We start from the raw sequence: 27,331 nt of genomic DNA, 5'->3' as shown, positions 1-27,331 counted from the left end.
CATGTCAGCCATGTGACCCCACAACCGAATGTCAAGCAAAATTTAATCTATCTGGCTCTTCTGGGCTCCGCACCTGAATGTAGGATGAAGGTCAACGTCCGAGCGGGAACGACCGTTACAGGCTCGAAGACCATGTGCCAGTGTAATGTCCACGACTTGGTGTGTTAATCTGTTAATTTTTGGTCTTTTGCTTGACACCAGTTGGGGGATACCCCAATAAGCGTTCTCTTCTTTATATAGTTCCTGGGCCAACGAGTGGGGCTCAAAGGTAATATTAAAATCCCCTGCGATAAGAATAAAATGGGAAGAGGTTTTGCAGGAAAGAAAACTGTCCAAAATAGTTAAAGCGTCTGATTCATATTTGCTGCCCAAGCTCCTGTTGCAGATGTTAATTATTAGGAGCGGTTTCTCCTTAAGAGATGGTATTGATAAACCCATGAGATCGGGACAGCCCATATCTACTATATTTCAACCCGACATTTGAGGGAACAACTAAGCCATATGAGCAGCCCGCCTGAGGGTCTCCCGGAGATCGCCTTGGTTGCTGGGACCCAATAGCTTTTAAAACCAATTCTATACTTGGGCTCCAGTGCCCACGTTTCTTGAAAGAGGCATATTTTGTGTTCATCTATAAATTTGCCCCATTCAGGGATACCCATTTTATTCTCCAGCCCTGCAATGTTCCAACTAAGAACTATGTCTAAACCCTCTATTTTATCTTGCAAAGCTTTGGCCGTAAAGTATCCTCTTGCAAATGAAGTGCTATGAGGGGGTTTGATACCCCTTTCAATCATGGCTAGACTAGCCTCAGTTAGATTTTCTACTTCATTGTCACCCGTGGTGTTACTCACCCCATTTGGGTCGGAGCCTGGCATAGTCGGTTCAAATGCCCGGACAGGGGGAGTAGACCCGCGGTTTGTGGTACCTGTTAATTCCGGGGCTGGGTTGATCTCATAAACCATGCCCTCCTTGCTAACTCCCCAAGTGCAGATCTCCATGCTCTGACCACAGGGGAAAAGAGAGGGGTTGTTTTCCGTCCTAGAGAATTCTATCTGGGCTGGTGAAAGGATTATTGTGGAGCCTCTAATGTCTGCAGTGAGAGTCTGATCACCCTCAGGACTACCTATTCCTATTCCTTGTGTTTCAATAGTTCCGATTATAAGATAATTCTTATCCCAATTTCTAGTTCCTTGAGGCTTAGGTGGGCCATACGCGGAGCTGATTATTAGTCAATCAATTTCAGAGAGAGATGGTGAAGGGGAGCTACGTCCTGACTGGGGGACAGGCTGCATCTGAGAGCTAATGGAACCTCTAAATGACATTGGCGCCCCTTTAATAGCTGATGAAACTGTATGAGGGTAGAAAGCCTGGAGTCTACACAAAGATACTTCTCCCCCTAGAGGGTTCGATTTGAACACATTCAGAGAGAGCTGCTGGACGAGGGTAGGCGAATCAAAGTTGATAACAATACAATCCCCCGTACCGGGGTTCTTAAGTGGACCCACCCAACGCACCCTCCTCACCATTAGTATTGAAGGTACCATATGGAATGCAAATCTGGCGTTACTATGTAGCCAGTGTATGACCTTATTTTTCAGTTCTATGAATGATTCGGGAATGTCAGTTTTAAGTTTAGGGACGCTCGTGATAACAAGAACGTATGGGCAGGATTCCGGCGGCAGATGTAAAGTTCTCAGGTTGGTTCCTTCATCCCTATGCATCCGATCTATTGGTGGATAGTTCTGGTCAAGGATACCTTTGTAGGATTTTGTTCCCATATTATTGGAAGAAGCAGCTCCTCCATTCCCCCTCAGAAAGGGGGGGGGGCAGTCTTGGTACACTTATCCTTTGGGGCGGTAGCCAGCCCAGCAGTCAGAGCCCTCACTGGTTGGTACAAAGTATCTGGGCAGTTCATTGAAGGGTAGTGATCCGTACCCAATGATAGGGGGAGGTTACTGGCGCTATTGCCTAGAAGGCTCGAGGGGAGAATTTGGCGGGAGGACTGCAAATCCGGTGGAAGGGGGGTGATCATCTGCTTGGACTTGATAAGACTTTCCAGTTTCTCTTCAATGGCTTGTAGGCGAGTCGCTATATGGAGTAGCCTTTTGGAAAACTCGTCTTTTATGTATTCAATTATATAATCAGTTGCTGAACGATCATCGATAGGTGCTTGAGTCAATGTGGAGCCCTTATTCCGAGTTGGTACGCCATGTTTGGGGGAGCTCAGAATGTGGGCCCCTTTGTTCCTTAAATTTACCTCGCCTCGTTTTCTTTTGTCTTTTGTGTTGTGTTCTGAATTGAGTAGAGACCTGTCTAAGAGTGGCTGTATAAGTTCTGATGGTTGTGTGGCATTATCCCGAGTCTCCACAATAGACTCTTGGGTAGTTAAAGGAGAGATAGCCGGGGGAGACTGTGAATCGGGTGGATGGAGGGGATGTATTAGAGTTTGCGGTGGGGATAGGGATGGGCAATTGACTACCGTCAGTGGGGGGGCAGTAAGACGGTGCTCCACCATTTCAATTTCCTTTTCTAATGCTCCAACCGCTTTTTGGAGTAATCCGTCTAGGGTCTTGTTGTTGCCAGCCTTTTCCAAAGGTACCCCCCCCCTTCCGTCTACCCATCTTGGCTCTTTGGACTCCTTTTGTCTAGCAGATATTTTTTTAGGTCAACCTTTTACTGTAGGCACTTTGCCTCCCCTGTTCCCACCCTATTCCGACCCCACTAGGACCTTGTTGAAAAAGCTAAAGCGTCAAAAAGGCACAGATGCTGCTCACCTATAGCAGTGTGTTGTCCTCATGGCTGCAATGGGATCAAACGCTTATCAACAACCCCAATGCAAGTAACAGAAAGAAAATAATATGACCGAGCCCAGCCTCCTCTGGTCGCCGACTGGCGCAGGACGGGCCCGCCCTCGGCCCGGGCTTTGCCGCAAGGCGGGAGCGCGAAGAAGGTTTTAAAGGGCTCCTGCCCTGGTAAGTACTGCCCCTGCCTCCTCTGCCCTGCTGGTTGCGCGTCCCGCGAGGCTGGAGCGCGAAGAAGGTTTTAAAGGGCTCCTGCCCTGGTAGGTACTGCCGCTGCCTCCTCTGCCCCGCTGGTTGCGCGTCCCCCGAGGCAGGAGCGCGAAGAAGGTTTTAAAGAGCTCCTGCCCTGGTAAGTACTGCCGCTGCCTCCTCTGCCCTGCTGGTTGCGCGTCCCCAGCGTTGTATTCAATGAATTGGTATATAATGTAATATTAGTTGTCTGTTCCTTGATAGTGGAGCATTGGAAAACATCTGTAATCCCCACTTTTACAGTATGGCTCAATACAATGGTAAGTGTGCAATAGCATGAAGAACTGTATAAGAAACAAGACAGTTCAACTTCAAAGATTCTGAACATTTCGGGCTCTCTCTTTATCTTATAGCAATGGATACATTTGTACATTTTGAATTGGTCTATATTACACTCATTTGATGGTTTGATAATTAATTCAGGTATCTTGAACTAGAAGATTCATTTAATGTATATTGTCAACACTTTTAAAATGTATTTTATGATGCCCAACACTTCAATGGGTCGCAGCTCTATTGCACGTATTTAGTTCTCTGTGCATCAAACTGTGTTTTTGGAGTTTTTGCTGTGCTGCTTTTAGACATGAATGTAAGATGTTTTCTTGATGTAATATATTTATGTATTCCTCTTTTGTACCTCCAAAAAATACATTTATAAAAGAGAGACATCAGAACAATATACACCACACTCTGCTCTACCTTCCAGATGATTGGTGTGGTTGTCACAATTGCCTTGAGGGTTCTTGCATGTCCTGAGGCACGGGTCTCCACAGGGCTTGTAATGCCACGTACAGTGCCCATCATAGTTGTAGAAATCACAGAAGACAGCTGTAAAATATGTAATCAACTTTTGGTAAATATCTGTTCTAGAAGTCTGAAACTATAGCCTATTTTGTAAGAAATCAACCAGAAAATGAAGAACAGTTATTCATCATCAATGACCAAACCAAAGCTTTATGGTAAACGTAGTGCACGTTGAGGGCAAATTGTCATATACCCAGTTCCCCAAAAGGGACTCTTACCCAAGCTAAACCATTACTCTAAGACAGGTCTTATTTACTCTCCCCTTCCATTGTGGCAGCGCATAAATTACAAAGAGGCAGGATGGAGCAAATTATTGGTTCTTCCAAGGAAAAAACCTGATATACCTTATCATGCACACATTTATGGGAACGGTATACCCTTAGCAATATGGAGCAGGAGCAAACCACTGCTACCACATACTGAACGACTTCAGAGAACCAACTTTATGGGTCAATTTTAAAAATATATATATTTAGCAGCTTTTGGGAGGTAGAACCAGTTGTATTAGAGTTTTTTAGGAAACCGAAGGCAAGTTCTGCCATCTCTTCGAGCGTTCAGGAAATGGTTGGAAATCACTTGGCTTGATCATAATGTTTTTTCTGTCTAGCTGGGCACTCACGGCAGACTTCAGGGCTCCTCCAATTAATGCAGATGCCAGCTTCTCTACATGTGCTGGAGTAGGCAGCAATAGCAGTGCAGAGACACTGGCAGTCACCGCCAGTATCGCAGGAGCAGGTGTCAGACACGCAAGCCTCGAAGAACTGGACCGGGTTTACCTGAAAGAGAAATCTCCTGTAAATTGCATCCAAGGATTTAAAAAAACCAATGTATTTCAAAATGGAAAACGCTGTTTTCCTTTAACATAGGCATATTTCCATAGTTGCCCAGCTTCTGTCACATTTCCAATTCGTAGGAATCATAAAGCAAATTCACATTTCGTTTCAATACACTTTACATATGTAAAATCAGAATTGTATGTTTGTAACTAAAGCCTTGTTTTCTACGTCTCCTTAAGAATTAAACTCTATCTTGAACTTCACAGAAGCTTTCTGTATACATTTGCCCCATCATTTAGTTAGGCGTAAAAGGTAAATATCCAGTTCTGTATACGTGTAATGCTGCTCCTGAAATTACAAAACTCCCGTGCTACATTCCACTGAGATACACAGTCTGCAGAAATATTGGGCCCTAAATAACTGATTGTCCTTATCTCACAGGCTCCCAGAAGAGGTTGAAGTTCTAGATATTCTGACGCTATCAGGGAATTTGCCTGGCTTTCTTTTCTGTTCCAGCATTTAAAAGTGGAGTAGCATCCGATATTTCTTTTAAGATAATTGTGTTATCATATTTTTGAAAGAGCTTTCCATGGTACAGCAGCCTTTCTTTTGTGGTGAATTGATGCAGAGGTTCCCCTTGCTTATTCTCGGCCTTCCAGTCCTGGTCCTTCAGTATTAGGAATACTTGGAATACTTAGTTCTAAATACTTGGAAATACCTAACACCTAATAATAGGAGTACTATTCTAAATTAAGAATTACCGTTATATTTTATTGGCATAGAACAGCAGATGGAAATAATAAGATGAGATGGTCCAAACAAAACGTTAGGCAGTACATGCCTTAACAGTATAAGACATTGTGAACGTGCGCGTGCGTGTGTGTGTGTGTGTAGATAGAAGTGCTTGCATGATATGCGTGATTGCAAGTGCCTTTTGAGAATGTTTTCGTGTCTTCCTAGCACACTTCCTTGTTCTGATCCTCCCAATGATCACCCACACGCTAGTTTAAACAAGCTTTGACGAAGCCTAAATATCTGACATTTACTTTTAATTTTATCGATCTAACATGGCCATCGGCCATTTTGGGTCTATAATAATAAAACCAAAATGGTACACCAAGTGTCGTGCGCGACCTTCTCAGATGCATGTCTTGCAATTCATTGCATGCATGTGAACACGTGTCAGTCACGTTCTAGATTTTTAATTCTGCAGTGTGCTTACAATCATGTATGCGCATGAAATGTGATTAATGTAGCTTCATAAGCCTTGATATGTGCACTTGCACGATGCATCCAACTTGATGTACAGTAGTCTCAGACTTATTTTGTTTTAAAGGTCTAACATACCCATTACGCTGGAATGGTAAAGAAAAAAAGAAAGAAACTGAATTTGTGCTGGAGCACCAAAAACGAAAGAGAGCATTCAGATTGTACTTTGCAGCTGCGAAGCCCTTCATGAGAAATACAAGTTAAAAGAAAGAAGGGGTTGCAGTCTTCCCAGGTGGCAAATTCGCCGCCAGGAACATAGTAACGGCTCGTCCTTATGGACGTCAGTTGGTACTCCACTCTCTTTGTTTTCTGTCAATTTATATTACACTAATAGTGAATAATAATACATTGTTCACTATTTAGTGTAATAAACGTGGAGTACAATTAACAGGGAATATGTCCTTCCATGGCAGCTGAGGTAAGTAAAAATGATGGTAAACTTATGTTGTGTGCATTCTTGGAGGTGAGAATGTGTTCATGTGAGAGAGCGTGTGTGAGTGTGAATTTATGTGTAGGTGTAAGTATGTGTGTTAGTGAAAGTGGAGGTCCAAGGGCAGGTGTTGTCACCTCCACTACCCCCAGCATTTTGGTAAATTGACTCCATGGTTGTAGTGGGGGATCCAATTAGCAGGGAAGTGGGGAAGAAGGGACATTTAACATGATCTCTCATCAGTCTTAAGTGGTCCATAGACAAGAACTACAAATCTGTATCTGATTTTGAACTCAAATCAATATGTCCGAAATATTTGCACAAACCAATAAAAATAAAGGGTCAGTGCCTTACCTTGGAGTGACAGGATGCAAATGTAGGGCTTTTGATTATACTACAATGCTTCTGCGCCCAAGCTTGTCGGAAGGGGTTACTTGAACAGGGGTTCATTATGGTGCTACCAGGACAGGAGGAGTCAACTTGCCAGCTGTTTCCAAATGCCACCTCGCTGGTCTCCAAAGACTGATACCTGGATGTGAAATCATTGCTGACCATCCCGTCGAAATTTCCACACATGCCGCAGACTTTACCCTGCAAACAAAGTTTAGGAACGGCTATTTATTTCAAAGTGGACAAACCTGTTTTCAGCATCCTAGATCGAGTGAGGATAATTTGGAAAAACGGTTGACTGCATCTAGAGTGGGAGTATTTTACCAAAGTCACTGGTACCAGTTTGACTAGGATTTGAAGTAAGAAATGGAAAAGACCTGACCAAAGATAGTGGAAAAACTGCCTGAAGACAAGAGATCTTAACACTCAGTTTAATTCTGTCCAAGCAGCCCTGTTAAACCCAACAGTTTACATGTGGAATTAACGGTAGGTCTTTTGATGCTTAACACCGTTGTACTGCTTTCCCTGGCTGTTTCCAGTTCATTCAAAGGTCAGGTTGAAGCCAGAGTCAGTGTATTCTGTTGTATGTTAACTGCTGGTCCCTTAAACAGAGCTAGCATTTAGACCAGGAATGCTACACTTGATGTTAGAAAGCGCCTCAGCTAAGACAAAACCGAAAGGATCACCAAACATTGTAGTTTGAAATACATACAAGCGCTCTTCATGTGTGGTGGGAAAGGGCCTGCTTAAGATGTACGTCTTTACGTCTGAAATGGCTTTGCTGGCAGCAGCACCACTGTACGCCATGCTGGAATAATGTTATGGATGTCCATCAGATTTTACTCACAATGTTTAGATTTCATGGAAGTTACAGGTCCGATCGTACGCTATGTCAGAGATACTTTAATGCTAATTTTGAAGAAGATGTTCATCTTCTATTGGTAGCTACTACTACTTTCTCATTAACAAGAAAGCAGGTCTGAAATTATCCATCATTTTATGAAACTGCAGGGACCACTCAGTGGGAACTAATTTCGCAGTGAAATTCACATTTAATATTCAGAATTTCCTCACCCAGCCATCACCTTCTTTTTAATCCATGATTTGTTCATTGACTTCAGAAGTATCCTTCCGTTTAAAACAAACCTACATGTTGAAGAACATACCTGAAATTGAGCCTCAAGCTGGACAGTCACACTGGTCTTTTGGTCCCACATTAGGGTCAAGCCCTGGAGTGTTTTGACAATGATGTACATCCCAATAAGGTTCACTTCATAGTAATCTTTCATTTGGGTGTCTTTGATTCTCTCCTTAACTGCTCCCTCTGTTAGGACGATCACGGTATTCTGCAAGTACAAGTACAAATTAAGAGCCATCACATTACCAGGCACTTCTTTGTGACTTTTTTCACCAGGTTAACAGCTTAACGTACTCAAGTCTTGTGCAGTCTCTCTACTGTGAGTATCCCACAGTCACATATAGCTCGAGGAAACGCTTCTGCATGGTAGAGATTTGCATATACCATTGTACATTTTAGAACGTTTATAGTGCTTTTTATTCAGATTGCTTAGAAATGGTAGGAAGACCGGTATGTAGCAGTACATAAAACACCATTATTTTATTATTAATAATAAAAATAATAATCATAATAATAATTGTTATTAATATTATTGTTATGATTATTATTATTGTTAGTAGTAGTGGTGGTATTTTTATTATTGTTGTTGGTATTATTATTATAATCATATTCTTCTTTTGAGAATTTTCTTGAACACGAGTCGTTGAATATTCTTATGAGTCGATTCAAGTGGCAGATCTTTTTTTTCTCATCGCTGTTAGCCTCCTCAAAGAAACTCTTTAAAGGCAGCAGGTGGCAACAGTCACATGCGGTTTCTCTTGCAGGGTCCTTGTCTTAATTTCAATGCCTGGCATCCTCCCTCTTTCTCAGAGGGACGAACAAAAATAATTAAAACAGATCTAGATTTTACTTGCATATTTATTATCTATTGATTAGGTGCTGTTTTTTTGGAGACTCCACAAATATGGTTTTTAACCAAGTTTGTTTATTTACAGTCTTCTGCTCGGATTATTTTTAAAACAACAATGTGGGCTACAATTCTGCTATTCGTATAAATCAGCACTTATGTAATGTCTTTGTGGGACACGTGCATCCCAAGGAGATTGATGTTGTGATTTAAGAGCCATCTTAGTCAAGTCAAATATTGGCCAGTACTTGTAGCCACATATCCTTTGCACTCTTTGGCTATGATTTATACCTTTTGGTGCAAAACTGCACTAACGCAGTTTTGCACCAAAAAGTTTAGCACCGGCTTGCACCGTTTCTGAGCACCAGCCAGACACCATATTTATGGAATGGGGTAAAGGGTAGGCTTGCATTAAAAAAAAAATGACGTCAGCTGGGTGGGGCTGGCAGTATGGCTGAAGGAGTTTTTGCACCAAAAAATGATGTTAGGCAGGTTAAAGTAAAAACAAAAATGACTCTAACCAGCCTAGCGTCATTTTCTGACGCAAAACTATCCATACTAGATGACTCCTGTCTTAAAAAAGACAGGAGTCATGCCTACCACCCCAATGGCCAGCACAGGGGCCAGAGTCCCCTGGGCATGGTCATTGCACCCAGTGCCATGTAGGGAGCATTTCAGGGCCCCCCCATGGAATTAAAAATAATAATACGTATCTGAACTTACCTATACTTACCTGGGATGGGGTCCCCCATCCTCTGCTGTCCCTCTGGTGTGGGAGGGGGTGTCCCTAGGACCTGAGGAGGGAACCTGTGGGTTTATTCCATGGTGTTGCACCATGGAAATAGGCCCACAAGTCCCCTAACGCCTGCCATGACCCAGGCGGTAAATAATGGTGCAAAGCAAGGTTTGCACCATTATTTGGCCACTCTTCCCCGTGCGTGATTTTAGCATGGGGGATAAATATGGCGCTAAGGCCATAGAGTAATTTTTTGCACCGGAATTCCTACTTTGCATCCCATTGATGCAAAGTAGGTTTCCATGTCCAAAAAATGACTTTAACTCAATAAATTTGGCACTAGACAGGTCTAGCGCCAAAGTATAAATATGGAGTTAGTTTTGCACTGAATTTGTATTAAAAGAATGACGCAAATTCAGTGCAAAATAAGTATAAATATGCCCCTTTGAGTTTATCCTTCGTTGTATGAATTAGTGGACTAATGTATCCACTTTTGCGTTCTCCATGGTCGTAAGTTTAAATTCCTGCTCAGCGTTTTATCTGCCCACGGTCAACAAAATGAGTACAAATGTGTTCTGTAAGAATATGCATCTGTGATTCAGTGTCAGGAAATCCAATATCGAGATACAAAAAACCTGCTTTCACTTGTTTCTATTCCTAGTCCTCAGGCTAGGGAGCTCTTTTTTGCAGGGGCTCAGGAGACAAGTTTATACCTCTTAATGCAGATTCCCAATTTAGCCTGTAAAGTAGAAGTTTACAATTTTTGTGATTTCCTTTCCATTTCAATTACATTTTTGGTAAACCAATCTGTACTCTGTATTTTTTATCATAGTGACTGGAGTTGTCCTGCACCTAGCATCAACTCCTTTCATGTCTGCGTTTCCTGGACCTGGCCGATGCCCTAGTGATCACAGGAATACTATTCTATCATACAGAAGCTCCCCTTAAATCTAAGAGAACCCATAAATACAGATGGGAACCTGGGTATTTATTGGTTATGCAAAACAATGGTTCTCATAGCTGTCATTTGAAAACCTTCTCAATAAAGAGCAAAGTCACCATGCACAATCAATGCAATGTCAAATAAACATTAATGATCATTGCTGTCTATCCTCAGTACCAAAATGCTTATGCCCAATTTAAATGCAACACAACTTAACACATCAGCCCATATTTATTCTTTTTTTGTGCCACATTTGCGTAATTTTTTGATGCAAAAGCAGTGCAAACTTACAAAATATAGGACCTGATTATGGCTTTGGCAGAGGGTGTTACTCTGTGTCAAATGTGACGGATATCCCGCCCGCCGAATTACAAGTCAAATATATCCTATGGAACTCGTAAAACGGCAGGCGGGATATCCGTCACATTTGGGACGGAGTAATCCCCTCCGCCAAAGTCGTAATCAGGCCCATAATTGTATTTTGTAAGTTTGCACTGCTCTTGTGTAAGAAAAGTACGCAAATGCGGCACAAAAAAAGTGTAAATATGGGTCTAAGTCTTTAAAAAAGTGCAGTGTCCCACATTAACAAACCACAAACAAACCAAACATAAATAGGAAAAAAGTGTTTCTTTTAAGAAACAGCTTTGGTATTGATCGTAGTCCCTTGGCCATAGGTGCTGAGCCATTTTATTTTAACACTTTTATTTTATTGGTATTTAACCTTGTGCAAAGAGAGCATGATACATTTTCTTAACCAGTACATATTTGACAGTAATGTAAGTAGTTACATTCTTGACATTTTAAACCTCATGTACCGCTTATTGCATTTACATTATCATTTAAAAATACTGCTCCTCCGCTGGGGTGTTTGGTGTTAGTATACTGTTCAGGAGAATAGGTTAGGAACCACGGTTGGGAGAGGACTAAGATATAAGTAAGCATACAGTATATGACCAGCATACAGTTTTCCATCTGGTTAATATATGCCATCTAAGGAATACTAATCAACTTCTCTATTTGATTCAAAAGGAACCATATAATAAACCAAAGATATAAAAAACAGGCAATTTGCCCATGGTCTATACATATGTGCAAATAATCAGTATAGCAGCATCAAAATATGTTATATCATTTATGCAGTATCTTTTAAGCGTTTTGTGGGGACATTTCTCTAAGAGAGTGTGGGGGAGGTGTGAGTCCCTTCATGTATCAATCTACTTCAAGTCTATTAGCTGTCCTAAGAGCGTCCCTCCATCAGTTCACTCCTATTGAGTTGTCGTATTCCTCCCTGTGTCCCTCTCCGAATCTGACTCTACTCTCGCAGTAGTGTTTTCCCAACTCAATGACCTCTGTCTACAATGGGGCTATCGGTCTGTGCCTCACCCCTCTACTTTCTTCCTTTCTCAGAGCTCTCTCTTCCGCCCTACCCCATCTTGCTGCATCTAATGTCCAGGCTAGCAAGCTGGGTCCATTATCATGTTTCCCTGCCAATTACACCCTTCTTGCTGAGCCATTTGTTAATGCTGTTAATGGTGTGTCGGCCCTTTGTGTGGGTAGGAAGGCCTCATAAGGACTTTAGAGATGATGGGGCATCTGAAATAGTCTCTGTATATGGTGCCAAAGTTACCCAACCTGCCTGTGTTCTTCTATATTGGCTGATTAACTGCACTCAAAGTAATTGGGGTTGTGGGATTAGTGCTGACCCTTTTGTGGAAGATAGTAAACTCACTGAGGGCAAGTGTTTCAGCTGTTAGATTCAATTATATGGGTAGACAATTGAGGAATATAAACACAATACGTGTTTTCTTATTGCTCTGATGATTTGTTTTCAAATATTTATACTAAATCTCACTAGAAATGTATCAATATATGTAGTAGTCCATCCTCCTAAAAGAAACCTTAAGCTCGACACCATTGTACTCTGCAGGAAATGTACTTGGTGATGTTAAGTGAGTCTGATCTAGCATGTTATTTGATTTATACTTTTAAGTGGTAATTTCTGATCTGAAAGGAGTGGAATTGTCATGTTTGGTATGCTTGGAATGGTAATGAAAAATCCTGCTTACTAATGAAGTTGGATTTAACATTACTATTTTAGAAATGCCACTTTTAGAAAGTAGGCATTTCTCTTCACTTACCGCTCTCTGTGCTTTACATCCTGTTTCCAATCAATATCTGTTCTGTGCTGGTTGACAGTTCCCCTTGTGCATTTCACTCAGACAGTAGTAAACACAGGGCACTCAGCAACATCTGCATTAATCTGCATACTGATGGGTCTGATGGGTCTTCCTGGGCTGGAAGGGTGGAGGGGCTCTCACACTTCAAAGGCTAGTGGACTGACCTCACACAAAGGACTGATAACTCTCCCCAGATCTCCTGACATTCAGGACTGAGTTGATAGGGAAACTGGTACAAGTTAAAACCACTCATTGAAGTCTCCTTCACTTTGAAGGGACATTTGGGTATATATGGGTCTGTGACTCTCCTCAGATTATACACTTCTGGACCTACCACTGCACTCTGTCAGAGGGACTGCAGTGCTGCTCAAAGGACTCATCTGGACTGCTTTTCCGGAAGCACTGCTCTTCTGCTTGTTGCCCTGCTGCTCCCTATCTCCGCTGGAAGGACTTTGCCTCCACTACAAGTGGTCTTCAAGGGCTTGTCAGCTTGTCTTCTGTTAAGAAGTCTTAGGGTCATCAAAGACTTCACCTAAGACAGAAAATCCACTGCGCTGAAAAAATCGATGCAACGCCTGCAGAATTGATGCAGTGGCTGCCTCACGGCTGAAGCCAATGCAGCACCTGCAGAATCGACACTGCACCTGTTTCCTCATCACAGCACATTTGGATTTTCCACTCAGTGTCCCTGGGTGTCAATTTGTCTTTAAACCCGCACCGCAGTAAGGAACTAAGGCTGCGTACCCACAAATCAACGCTTCACCTGCCTGCGAAGAAAGAATCATCTCCGCCATGCCGGAAAAATCGACACACCTCTTTGCTTTCCGATACCCCATCTCCTTTGCTGCCCGCAGCATCTTTATTTTTAACACATCCCAGTTACTTTGTGCTAAGAGATACGTCCATTGATTCCTATGAATTAAGACTTACTTAAACTTCTAAAAAGTGATATCTTGATTTGTGCATATTGGATTTTTGTCATTTTGGCCTTGTTTTATTTAGATAAATAACATATATTTTTCTAAACTAGTGTGGAGTACTTTTTGTGGTGCTCTCACTGTGTTACTGTATGAGTTAGTGCATAGATACCTTGCACATTGCCTCTTAGTTAAGCCTGCCTGCTCTGTGCTAAGGTAACAGAGGATGAGCACAGGATAATTTAGGTTGTGTTGTGACTTGCCCTGACTAGGACTGTGGTCTCTACTCAGAAATAAGTTACTATGTCTGCCATCTAGAGACCACAGCATCCTTAATGAAGAAAGGGATTTTAGGCAATGGTAGTGTGGTGGCCATCTTTAAAAGGGATGGAACATCTGTGAAGCATCAGAAAGTAAGTGTATATACAAAATGCACAATAGTTTGCAAAAAGGTAAGTGCATGAATTAAGTTAAGTGATATACAGATGAAAAAAACGTAAAATCAATATTGAATGAAGGCATATATATTATATTAACATTCAAATAAGGCATGAAAGAATCAAATAAAAGATTCAGGATATGGCACTATGATATTTTGTGCTTTAGTCAGGGAGTATTTGGCTGTCAGCAAAGAATACAGAGAATGGTTTTAAAACATGCTATTTACTCATGAGAATACATTGGGGGTCATTCCGACCCTGGCGGCCGGGGCCCACGGAAGCACCGCCAACAGGCTGGCGGTGCTTCAATGCCGATTCTGACCGCGGCGTTAAAGCCGCGGTCAGAAAAGGGAATCCGGCGGTTTCCCGCCGGATTTCCCCTGCTTGGGCTGAATCTCCAAGCAGCGCCGCCATGGAGATTCCGACCCCCTTCCCGCCATCCTGTTTTTTTACATTGCAGACAGTGAAAATCGCGACAGGTGCAACTGCACCCGTCGCACCCCTGCAACTCCGCCGGCTCCATTCGGAGCCGGCTTCATTGTTGCAGGGCCTTTCCCGCTGGGCCGGCAGGCGCTCCTTTGGCCACACACTAAAAGAGGAATTAATGAGGAGCAATGCAAATACTTCTTGTTATGCCTCTCTTTGGAAGGCATACCATTTTGGCACAGTCCCAGATTTACTCTGTTTAGTAAATCTAGGATTGTGTCAACGTCCATAAGTGTATGCAGGAGAATGCACATGCTCCACCCATGGAACAGCTTCTCAACACATAGTATCACAAGGCAGCGATATGCGCTGCCTTGCACTACACTAGATTTACTAAACCATGCAGAGCGACTCAAGGCATTTTTGCATGGCTTAGTAAATCGTATTTATTGGATTGTGTTGCCTTGCGTCACCTTGCTTGACCTTGGTAAATCTGTAACTAAGTGCGTAGTATTCTATTTCTATTTTCTATTTTAGTGTTTTTTCATAAAGGGCATGGCTGCCAAAAAGCTTCCCAGCGCTAAATGCAGGACCAGAGAAGGACAACAGCTGAGAGGCCCTATGAGGGAAAAAAGAAGGTCGTTCCAAAAAGACAGTTCAGAGTCTACTGAACGAATTTTGACTGGGAGGGAGTTCCATTGAGGAGACCAAGGATGCAGATGAGGATCTGAGCAGATGTTGGGGAATGTGAGGGGTTATAATGTGTTTAAGAAAAGCTGGATCTCTGTTATGAAGAGCTCGATGAGCAACACAAGCTGCTTTAAAATGTATGCGCTGTTCTATGGGTAACCAATGAATGGATGACAAGGCAGGTTTTGCCGAAATATGACTAGGAATGTCTAACAAGAGATGGGCAGTGGCATTCTGTATTACCTGCAGCCTCCTCAAAACATATTTAGGGGAGCTCATAAACAGGACAGTGCCATAATCAAGACATGAAAGGATTAGGGCCTGAACAATAAGCCTTTCGGCTAAAAAAGGAAGAAATGGAAAAAATATTCCTACAAGTCCTCAGTGCACAAAAGCAGGAGGAAGCTAGTTTCTTTGCATGGCATTCCATTGTGAGGTGTGCGTCCAACCAGAAGCCCAAACTTTTGCTGGTATCTTTAGAGGGAGGAAGAGTATTTAATCCTACTGACGCAAGTAAGGAGGTCTGGGGAGACAGAGAATGTCCTAACATCATGACCTCAGTTTTTCCATCATTTAGTTTTAATTTACTATCCAGCATCCAACCGACAATGTCCGAAAGACAAGAGGAAAGGGTTGTGGATTCTGAGTTACTCTTGGTGCAGAACTAAAAAAACAATTGAGTATCATTCGCATAGGAGATGAGAGATATTCCATATGGTTCTACGATCTTTGCCAAAGAGGCCACATAAATGTTAAAAAGCATAGGACTCAGAGAGGAGCCCTGTGGAACACCACATGTCAAGGGAAAAGTATCTGAATAGTAGGACTGATTCAAAACTTGAAACATCTTATGTGACAGAAAAGATGTCAGCCATTTAAGACATTTACCCTCAAATCCCATCTGGGCGACTCTGCGTAGCAGAATCTTGTGGTTCACAGTATCAAATGTTGCACTCAAGTCAAGAAGAATAAAGGCTGCATAGCCGCCTGCATTTAGGCGGCATCTAATGTCTTCAGTAACAGCCAAAAGGGCAGATTTGGCACTGAGAAGGTACTCGCGCTTTGCATCGCGTTATGCGCCTCTATACTGTGATATTATTTTAAAAGCTACCTTTATAACTATTTATGTTCTTTTTTAGTTGTTTATTGCCCTGATTTTATAGGACTTATTGTAACCCCCTTACCTGCACTCTAATCGGTTCTCCCACCGCTGTTTGGCGGGTCCGGTCTCTGGGGTATTGATTTTGGGCGCCATCTTGGAGTGGTGGTCACTTTGGGCGCCATCTTGGAGTGGTGGTCACTTTGGGCGCCATCTTGGAGTGGTGGTCACTTTGGGCGCCATCTTGGAGTGGTGATCACTCTGGGTGGGGTTGCTGACGAGCGGTCTAGCGCTCCGGCTGAGTGGAGGGACGCCTATTTAAAGCTCCCCCCAACGCGCAGCGGATACGCGCAGCGGGCGTGCCTTCGCTGTGCCAGAGTCATGCCAGAGTCGTGCCAGAGTCTTGCCCGTCTGCGCCCGTCCGTGCTAAGGAAGCGCGGCTCGTGGCAGAACTCTGGACCTGGTAATCATGACTGTTCGTTTGAGAACCTATAGTAGGTCCGATTTACTGGCCCTTCGGGGTCAATGTACACGTTGCGAGTGTTCGCCTGTAGGCCCGTTGTGTGGCCCATATCACTGTAGGTGCGGTGTATGGTCATTGGAACCCCCCTCCCTTATACGCTCCTTAGGGCCTGCTGTAAAGAGGATAGGACAACGGGACTTGAGTATCTGGAGCTTAAACGTCAGATCTGTGGTAAAGCACTATCAGGAGATTTACGACCTTCTTGCTGATGGTTCGCCGGATGTGCTTTTTCTGATGGAAACGTGGCTCCAGGACTCTGACTCCTCGATAACTAACTTAGCTTTTCCCCCAGAATATGCTATTTTTACTTTAAATCGTACGACTAGAGGTGGAGGTATTGCGATGGTCACCAAACGGTGTTATCCCTGTCAGTGGAAAGCCGCTGAACTTTTGGGGTGTGAGGGTGCCCTATTTAAAATAGCGTTTAGTCATCAGTTTACCTTCTCTGGGTTATTAATTTACCGGCCTCCGGGCTGTGATTCTGTTTTTAGGGCTACTCTTCCTGAGTATATTAGCATAGAGGCACTAGGATGCGCAAATTTTAATGTTGTGGGAGATCTTAATCTCCATTTGGACTGTCCTTCCTTACCTACTATTAGGAGCTTTTTGGCGGATCTTGAGGCTTTACAGCTCTCGCAGATGATTACCTTCCCCACACATAAAGGTGGTCATATTCTTGACCCGTTCTTCACAAATTTAGAAGGTCTCAGAGTTCTTGGTTCCTCTCAGTTGGTCTGGACAGACCACATGCTGGTGAAAATGGCATGCTCTCTGTCTGACTCTCCTTTTGTATCTCAGGATAGATTTGTTCTTAAACGACACTGGAACAAATTAAGTCTGGAGGATTTTTATCATCAGCTCGAGAAGGCTCCTTTAGGTCCGCTCACTGAGGTCGATTGTGGATACGACTCCTTCTGTGAGTGGATTTCTGGTGCCCTCGATTCTCTGATTCCTATGTGTTGGTCTAAGTGTCACCGGAAGGAGCCGAGCCCTTGGTATGACACTTCCTTGGCATCTCTTAAGAGGGTCTGTAGACAGGCCGAAAGATTATGGAGGAAGTCATATGACTCTGATCTGAAAATATGTTATCTTGCTAAAATCAAGATTTATCACAGGGCAGTGTGTCAAACTCGTGCCTCCTTTTATGCTCAACAGTTTCAGAATTCTACCAATCCATCGAAACTTATTTTTAAAGTATTAAAGGACCTGATGGCGAAGAGAGTAATTGCAGGGGAAATATGCTCGGATTCACATTGTGAGGGTTTGGCCTCTTTCTTTCATGAAAAAGTGCAAGCCATCTATCGCACTTTCCCAACGGGTTCCCTGATGCTAGAGCAGGTTGGTCGCACCTTAGGTGAGGGGGAATGTCTTTCCATCTTACCCCCCTTATCTCTGGAGATGTTTGACTATCTCAGCGCCAAAATTAAGTCTGGCTCTCCGGCTGACCCGTTGAAACCCGCCCAACTTAAGACTCTGGCACCGGTTTGCCGCTCCCCGGTACTGTCCTTGATCAACCTGTCTCTTTCTTCTGGAGTGGTTCCCGTTAGATGGAAGCAGGCAGTAGTTACGCCAATTCTGAAGAAGGCGACCCTTGACCCCCTTAAACCTGAAAGCTACCGCCCTATCTCCCTTCTTCCTTGGGCCACGAAAATAGCAGAGGCCCTTGTGAATGCCACTCTTACAGACCACCTTGGTAGGTTTAACATTCTTGATCCTACCCAGAACGGGTTCCGCGCGGGTCATAGTACGGAGACGGCCCTCCTCTCGATGGTCGAGCATCTGCGCTCCGTGATGGATTCCGGTCGGACGGCGGCACTGTTGTTATTAGATCTTAGTGCCGCCTTCGACACGGTCTCGCACGGAATTCTGATTCGGCGTCTTGAGGAGGTGGGCGTTTCTGGCTCCGCCTTGCACTGGTTTCGTTCCTTCCTTATGGATAGGTCATTCCAGGTGGCGATCCCGCCCGGTAAGTCGTCACTCTACCCGTTAGACCAGGGAGTCCCACAGGGGTCTTCACTGAGTCCCACCCTTTTCAATCTGTATGTGAGACCGTTGGCTGCGGTCGTCAAGCGGTGGGGCCTAACCATGGTATCCTACGCAGATGATACGCAGCTGGCGGTCACACTGAGTGGGGACTCAGACCTGGAGGCTCCCAGGTTTTGTGATGGTCTGCGGGAAGTGGCTAACTGGATGAAATCCAACTGTCTCCAGTTAAACACCAAAAAGACAGAGATTATGGTGGTTGGTAAACAGGTGGTTTTGTGGGATGATAAATGGTGGCCTTCGGAGTTGGGTGTGACTCCCCTCCCAGCGGCAGAGATAAAAAACTTGGGGGTATGGTTTGATTCTTCTCTGAGTTTCATCTGTCATACCAAGAAGGTGGCGGCTTCTTGCTATGGCATCATCAGAGGACTTCGACCTATCCCCAAATTCTTTGATGCACCTACAAGACAGCTGGTGGTTCAAGCATCAGTGCTGTCTAGGTTGGACTATGCCAACTCCCTACTGGCGGGGATAAACCAGTCAGAATTTTGGCGGCTCCAGCGGGTTCAAAACGCTGCGGCCCGACTGGTGACTGGTCTCCCCAGGCGATGTTCGGTGTCCAATACTCTGCGCTCTCTCCACTGGCTCCCTGTGCAGCAGAGGATTAGATTTAAGGTTCTCTGTTTTGCATTTAAAATCTTAAAGGGTACTTCCCCGCAAATCATGGAGAAATTGCTGATTCCTTATGTTCCCTCTCGCACTCTTAGATCGTTAGGCCAGAACTTAGCAGTGGTTCCGCGCTTTAAGCTGAGCAGAATTGGGGGCCGCTCTTTTCGAGTCCTGGCAGCGAGTTGGTGGAATTCTCTTCCTCCACAAATCCGGGCCATTGATGAGCTCCTTCAGTTTAGGCGGGCTATTAAGACCTTTTTATTTGTCTAAGCTTATCTGTTGTGTTTTGTCTTCTTTTGCCCGCTTTTAGTGCTGTGTTGTGTTTACCTTCTCAAAGCGCCGGGACGCCCCTTTGCTGGGGCAGCTGTGCGCGGTACAAATAAAAATAACATAACATAACATAACATAACTGTGAAAAGGTCGGAAGTCCATTTGGGTATCATGAAGACAGTAATGTTTTTCCAAAAAAACCTGAGAGTTGACATGGTTCTCCATTATCTTAGATGAAATTGGGAGAATGGCAATAGGTCTGTAATTCTCGGGGAAAGAGGGGTCGAGATTAGGTTCTTCAATAAAGGCTTAAACACAGCATGTTTCCAATGAGGGGGAAGACAACCAGAGGACAAGAAGTCATTGAGAATCCTCGTAAGAGCCGGTGTTACAACTTGTGAGCCCAAAGCCAACATGGAGGGAGGGGATGGATCCAAGGGGAAGCCTGATTTGATGGAGCAGAGTTACTCATATACTTCCTTACCCTCAATGGGCTGAAATGCTGGGAGTGGTGCACAGAGGGATAAACTGTCCATGCACGAAACCTCATTATCCCTCTGACTCAAATTAGAATTATCAACAGTGAGTGGCATATACTTAATGTTGGCCTTGAAGATACACATTTAGAAAGGCCTTTATTTGCCTTTAAAAGAAACAGGAACTTACACAATATGTTGGTGAGAGCGGCAGTTGGCTCTCCCTCCTTTCAGGTTAAAAGTTCCTTCTTTGGAGCTGACAAGATTAAAGGCAACTACAAATGTGGCAGCTGCCATGTGTATGAAAGTGCCTTGGTTACCAAACAGATTGTTCATAATGGAAAAAACATTCAACTTATTGAAATGACCAACTCTAGATCTAAAAATCTGATCTATTTGATAGAATGTCCATGTGGTTTGGGCTATGTGGGTGAGACCTCCAGAGAATTGAGAATTCGCCTTTCAGAACACAAATCATCGATTAGAACCCGCAAACCGAATGCACCACTTGTGGTGCATTGGGCGGTTGAGAACCATCAAGAAGATGAAATGAGATGGGTAATTCTTGAAAAAATTACGACTAAAAAAATGCATGACTCTGAAAAATTAAGAAAGAAAAAATAAGTCTTTTGGATGTTTTTAATTGATACACACAAGAGAGGACTGAATGAGGAAATGCCATGGCATAATGCCATTTAAGGCAGCATATAAGTTCATTAGGGTTACCTTTTTGTATTTTATTGGTTATAGCTGTTTGTCTTGGTTGTCACTTATAGGTCTTCTTTTTTATTAGCTTTTCCTTTTATAGAGTCTGTCTCTAGTAGTTATTATTTAGTTTAGACATTGGTTGTTGGGTTATTCTTGAGGTAGTCATGTTTTGTTATAGGTATTGGCTCTGTCCCTGTTGTAATAGTGTATTTTAGCACTGTTATTATGTTTTATTGATTCCTTTTCACCACTTCAAGATGAATAATTATTGCAGTTTACTGTGTCTTCATTGTAGCATCAAATAGAACATTAACGCGAAGATCGCGTTTCTCTTTTCCAAGATGGCCGCGCGCTCGATTCTTTAAGGTTCTAGTGTGTTTCTGGTCCTTTTCCTCTTTTCATTATCCTTTAAGCTGACCGCGTTTGTTTGGCAGCTTGTAATTTAACATCAATGTGAAGACCTCATTTTACTTCTTTAAGATGGCTGCTGCGCTCGATTTAAAAAAGGTCCGATTAGTATCCGGTCCTTTTTCTCTTTTTATTACCTCTGCAGCTGACCACAGTTTATGTCAGCTTTGAGTTTTGGATCAACACGAGGAGCACGTTTGATTCTGAGCCGTCGGCAACTGCTGTTTTCTGGAGTATCTATGTGTTACTAAATACCGGTAAAGACTTTACAGAGACTCTATTAACCTACAAACCATTGGTTTGGGCTGTAGGTTTAGTGTTTTGCAGTCTTGACACTTTGAATCAGTTAGCTGATATGATATCTATAGTTTTTTTGCAGTTTGGTTACTAAGTGAAGACTGAGGAGTAAGCAGCCTTTTGAATCATTGGGTTACGTTTGGCCTTATATTGAAGATGTGTTTGTCATGTATGTTTCTGTAGGTTACTTTTGTCAACTTCACTTGTATATCACGTGGGTGATGGTGTTGCTTTGGCCTTTTGGAGTTTTTCTTTTCACACTAGTTTCACTACATGGGCTGAGAGCGTGAAGAATATTATAATTTTAATTATGTTATATCATTTGGATGGTGTTATTTATACATGTATATTTGCCTATATTAGATAAACTACGATGAAGGAGACCCCCTGTGTCATTGAATCTTGAATGCCCTGAGGAAGGTGGAGTTAATTTAATTAAATACATTGTCGGTGTATGTCCACCGAAAGGGGCGTCGGTGACTTTGTGATATGCCAAAGTGGATGAAAGAATTCTGGACCAGAATGATGACTACTGGAAATCTTATTCTTTGATCATTACAATTAGATATTGGACAGCAGAAAATATAGTTTGTAATATATTGCTTAATATATCACGTTGCTTTAGAGAGAGATTTCTTTGTTCTCTCACACATGAGTCACCAAAATTTGCAGTAATATTGTTATAAATCTATATATCCTTTTTGTTATTTTTTGTAAATATCTAGCCTTTTGATTAATGATGTTTTGGTATGGAGGGGTTTATCTGTTTTTTGTATTTGTCTTGAGATTTCTCTGGCTTTGTCTGTGTCTATTTGTGTAGTATCTGTTGTCTTTGTGCATGGTGCGTTCTCCTTTGTATTTTTATTCTTTGTTGATGTATTGCTTGTTCAAAGGGGGTGTGTGTATATAGAAATGATTGTTAGTTTTGATATAAAGGACAATATTATTGTGTTTATTATAAATAAATATTATTAACGTGCAATATTATTATTTCTTATGTTTTCATTTGCTTTTTGTGTATGATATTATGTAAGAGAGGGATGTTGTTATACCTATGATGGAGGGTAGAGACAACTTCCCTACACAGTGGAATGCATTGCCTGCATCCCTGTGGATAGAGGATGGAGACCTAGAACTGAAGTGAGGGAGAAGGAAGAAAAGACTACTGAAAAAAAAATATCTGAGGTCTTTTTTTAGCAAAGGGCTGCTGATTAGTTATTCCTAAGTGACAACATATGGTACATGGTAGAAGTAAGGGGTAGGTCATAGATTTCTCTTGCTAAAGGTGTCAACGTTTGTAAGCATGGCTGACCTTGTGTTGATGCCTGATGACTAATCAGAAAGGCTGATGACAGCCCAGTGCTTCATTGTATCCTTGTTTTGGATACTTTTGGTTGGAGACAGCACTATTGCTGCTAGAGCCATCTCATAGCTCAAAGGCTGTGTGTGAGCAACAGCCAGAAAATAACATTTGAAAAAGAAACACCCCAAATCAGTTCTGAAACCTCAATAGTGGATCTACATCCTATGTCTGGAAAATAAGTATTAGAGTGGAACTGCCAAATGGTTGATCAGTAAGTCACCAGAATGGAGGTAACAAAATGACTCTGTTTATTCAGTGTATTATTTCTTACAAAAGTAAGAAAGTAACTTAATACAAATCTCTTTGAATTTCTTTCCATCCGTATTGGTGATGGTTCTATGTCTTTTCTCTGATTTATTGGGAAAATTAATTCATATTCCACTGGCATTCAGTTCAATTAATTATAGTCCCATCCCTTTTCTTTTTGCTTCTCAACAGTATACTTTCTCTGAGACCCCACAAAGTACAGGTCGTGGAAGGAAGGACTTTACACTATCTGCCTATTTAGAGTAAAACCAGATTATCTGGGACAGATAAAAAATAATTACCCCGTCGCCCTGGAAGAATTTGTTTTTAGCTTTTTTTAAAAAACTCCTGCTTTGGGAGTTTGTTTCTGAAAAACAAACTTTTTTTTTTAAGTTTGATAGCCGGCTATCATGTCTGACAGTACTGTCAAAAATTGGGTCTCTAGTTGGCAGATGTTTGCACCCTGTCCCGTAGGGACCACAATCCTAGTCAGGGCTAGTAAGATACACACTAACAGTTTACCTGTGCTCACCCTCTGGTGGCTTGGCACAGAGCAGTCGGGCTAAACTAAAGAGACAATACAATATGTAAAGTATTTCTGCACACACAAGGTAACATAGTGAAAATGCCATGAAAGTACTCCACACCATTTAAAAAAAATAGCCAATATTTATCTGAGTAAAACAAGACCAAAACAACAAACATCCAACATACACAAGTTGAGTTATGTATTTTTAAGGATTAAATCAAAATGTAATGCTTAGAAGTCAATAGCTCCAAGCAGGGCCATCTGGTCGCACTGGACTGGGGCAAATCTAAAACTTCAGTTCGACTGTGATGGAGCACGGGGTGGGTACTGGAGTCAAGTTGACCCGCTAATAGTAGTTTGGTTGCATTGATGCTTGGGGACAATGTGCTGATCCAAAGTAGGGGATGGGTCACTATTACAGACGATGCATCATTTCCTCATCGGGAAATGCCATTGATGCATCGATGTCCAGAAGCAACATGCACTAATTCTGATGTGTTGGAGCTGCATTGGCCAAGTCAGGGCACATTGAAAGTCAGAGTCATTGCATCATGCAGTCGAAGAATGGTGTCTGCAGCGTTGGGGAAGGCAGCACAGTGGTACGATGCGTCAGTTCCAAACCATGCACTAGTGTTGATGCATCAGTTTCCTGAGTCGCAGCACCACACTGCCCTCCAAGGGCCCAGATCTGGATTTGGTACAACTTGGCAGAGCAGGACTCTCAAATAGGGAAGTCCAAGTTCTAGTAGCAAAATGCAGGTGAAGTCTTTGATGCTCCTGAGACTTCAGAAACAGGAGGCAAGCTCAGTCAGTCCCTTGGAGAAACTGTAGGTTGCAGGAGGTAGAGAGCAGGTCCAGTCCTCTCACTCCCAGTCAAGAAGCAGCAGTCAGCAGGCCAACACAGCAAAGTGACAGCCTCTCCTGACAGCACAAAAGTGCTTTTTTTCTGGCAGAATGTCCTCAGTCCAGACATAGGGGGTTATTCCAACTTTGGAGGAAGTGGTAATCCGTCCCAAAAGTGACGGTAAAGTGACGGATATACCACCAGCCGTATTACGAGTCCATTATATCCTATGGAACTCGTAATACGGCTGGTGGTAAATCCGTCATATTTGGGAAGGATTACCACCTCCTCCAAAGTTGGAATAACCCCCATAGTCTGAGTTTATGGTGTTAGAGGTCCAGTACTTATATCTAAAAAGGCCTGGAGGGGTGAGTTCAAAGGAACTCTCTGAATTGTGCAAGGATCTCTTTCAACCCAGCCCTGGTGTCATACTGCCAGCACAGGGTAAATCAGCGCCTTTGAGTGAGGCTAGGACACAACCTATTCGGATGTAAGTGTGTACTACCACTCCCTCTCCTTGCCATGGAAGATTATCAGTATGTAAATGAATTCAGATGTATCCCCTGTCACACCCAGCCCTTCCTGTGTTGTGGCTGTCTAGAGAGGATGTACAAGTGTAGCTGTCACCTAAACCCAGAGGTACATTCAGAGACAGGTTAAGGCACAGATGCCCTCATTACAACCAGCAGGCACCAGAATACTGCCAGTGCTGCCGGTATTTCTGGCTCCCTATTTCGACTTTTCCGCTGGGCCAGCGGACAGTAACAGTGTTAGTGGCCCAGCGGAAAAGTCACATCAACATTGCTGCCGGCTCGTAATAGAGCCAGCGGCAATGCTGATGTGCAGTGATAGCACATTTCACTGCCCGAAATTAGGGTAGTGAAATGTGCAATGGGGCTATGCCTGGGGGCACCTGCACTGCCCATGTCAAGTGCATGGCCAGTGCAGGGGCCCCCAGGGGCACCCCAAGTCCCCCTTAGTGCCAGCCTTTCCATGGCAGTGTTTACCGCCGTGGCCAGGCTGGCGGTCAGGGACTCATAATCCCGAGGGAAGGGGACCTGGCGGTATAGTGGAGGGGCCGGCGGTATAGCCGTGGCTATTGCGCCACGGTCATAATAGCTGGCGGAACACCGCAAGGCTGTTGGCGGTGTTACCGCCAGCTTACCGCCGGCCGCCAGGGTCGTAATGAGGCCCAGAATGTTTAAACTTTCAAAAAGTGGAATTTTCAGACCTGCAATTTAAAAAACAACTTTACGAAAAGATGGGGGTTTAAACTGTGAGTCCAAAGACACTAAATTCCACATTTCTATCTTTTCCTAATTGGAAATTACACTTAAAAGAGGTTTTACAGGAACCCCAATGTTAGCCCATGGTAGAGAGAGTCCTTGCAATAGTGAAAAACTATTTTAAGAGTTGTTCACTATCTTAGCACGTTAAACTTAAAAGTACAAGTCCAACTAATTCAATACACTGCACCTTTCCCTTGGGGCTAATCGGGGTCTATCTCTGGTGTGACTTACATGTAATAAAAAGAAAGGTTTGGGCCTGGCACATGGGAACATTTGCCAGGTCGAAAAGGCAGTTTAAAACTGCACACAGGTGCTGTAATAGCAGGTTGGAGATGTGTTTGAAAGGGCTATAGTGGGTGGCACAATCAGTGCTGCAGGCCCATTAGAAGCATTTTCTTTAGAGGCCCTCGTCACACACAGTGTATTTTACTATGGACTTACCAGTAAATCAATGGTCGAATCATGGAGAGACCCAATATATCTCACTTTAGACACAGAGCACATGTACTTTCGCACTGGTCAGCAGTGAAAAAGTGCAGAGAGACCTAAAGCCAGCAAAAACGAAATTCAGCACACAGTCAAAACAGGAGATCATAAATCTAAAAGTCAAGGGAAACCACGGCAAACGATGCCAGGTCAAACACCAGTTTCTGTCTTTGTAGAGAGTTGACCACAGGGTCAGAGGACAACTCTAACTTTGGTGGCAGGAGGTTCTTTGGGATGTAGGAGGTATTGTCCTCCATCATCCTGACGTAGTTAATTCCATACTAAAAACTTTACATCAGGGCCATAGTTTTTCTCACTTTTGTCATACGATTAGAATGAAGCCTCTCAATGACACTATGTTGGTCACTTCATAAGGGGCCCTGTGCAATTGTTCTACTATTTTGATAAAATCACACTAAATATTAGATGGCTGTTTGTTAATGGGATACAACATTTCCCTTTCTAGTTTTTGTTTTTACACATAGTTGTTTTCAGGTGTTTTAGTCTGATTTGTTCAACTGAACTAAAACAGAATAAAAAATTCAACAATGCACTGCTTTGCTGCAGAAAAAGAGGTGTTCTTATAACATGGAGCCCTTTGGTAATCCTATATCTTTGTACGTTCCCATGGCTTTGTGAGCAAGAATGGGTATGTACCTTTAGAAGAGTAAACAGCTTTAACCATTCTTGCAAAGGTTCTAACCATATTTATAATATTTGTCACATCTGCAGACAAATATAAAGAAGTAGGAACATTTGTGAAGCATGAGACAGCTCTATAAAGGGCCTCCCAAATTGCTATGTTTTGGCCTATGATGTAATGGAGTGGCATTCTGTGCCATGTCTGTCAAAATAACTTGGAAACATTCAAACATTTGGGGTATTACAACCTATATGTTAGTGCATTATATAAGCCAGGGCCTAATGTCACAAAAGCACAAGGTTTGTGACCACAAAATGAATGATCACTATGCACAAAACCCTTTTTTATAAGTTGGAAATTTCTTTAGACTATTAAAAGAACATTTGCAATCACATCTGAATTGGAAATAGGAGGGTTCATGAAAGGGGCTTCCTTCCTCCCCTTTATAAGTCAGAAAGGAATGTA

General features: G+C 43.0%; 1 protein-coding gene across 1 annotated transcript in view; it reads right to left on the bottom strand.

The window, feature by feature from the left end:
* Positions 1-27,331, bottom strand: part of LOC138284401 (mucin-5B-like) — a 1,991,087-nt gene that overhangs the window by 434,220 nt on the left and 1,529,536 nt on the right. Inside the window, exons 22-25 of the mRNA XM_069223138.1 lie at positions 7,886-8,065; positions 6,684-6,920; positions 4,474-4,630; positions 3,750-3,878 (exon numbers count right to left, since the gene is read on the bottom strand). Of these exons, the coding sequence (XP_069079239.1) occupies positions 3,750-3,878; positions 4,474-4,630; positions 6,684-6,920; positions 7,886-8,065 (703 nt within the window). The remainder of the gene's footprint in view (positions 1-3,749; positions 3,879-4,473; positions 4,631-6,683; positions 6,921-7,885; positions 8,066-27,331) is intronic.

Source organism: Pleurodeles waltl, chromosome 3_1 (assembly GCF_031143425.1).
Source record: "Pleurodeles waltl isolate 20211129_DDA chromosome 3_1, aPleWal1.hap1.20221129, whole genome shotgun sequence".
In the NCBI taxonomy this organism is placed as follows: Eukaryota; Metazoa; Chordata; class Amphibia; order Caudata; family Salamandridae; genus Pleurodeles; species Pleurodeles waltl.
The sequence above is the reverse complement of the archived record's forward strand: the minus strand, read 5'-3'. Positions and strand labels throughout refer to the sequence as shown.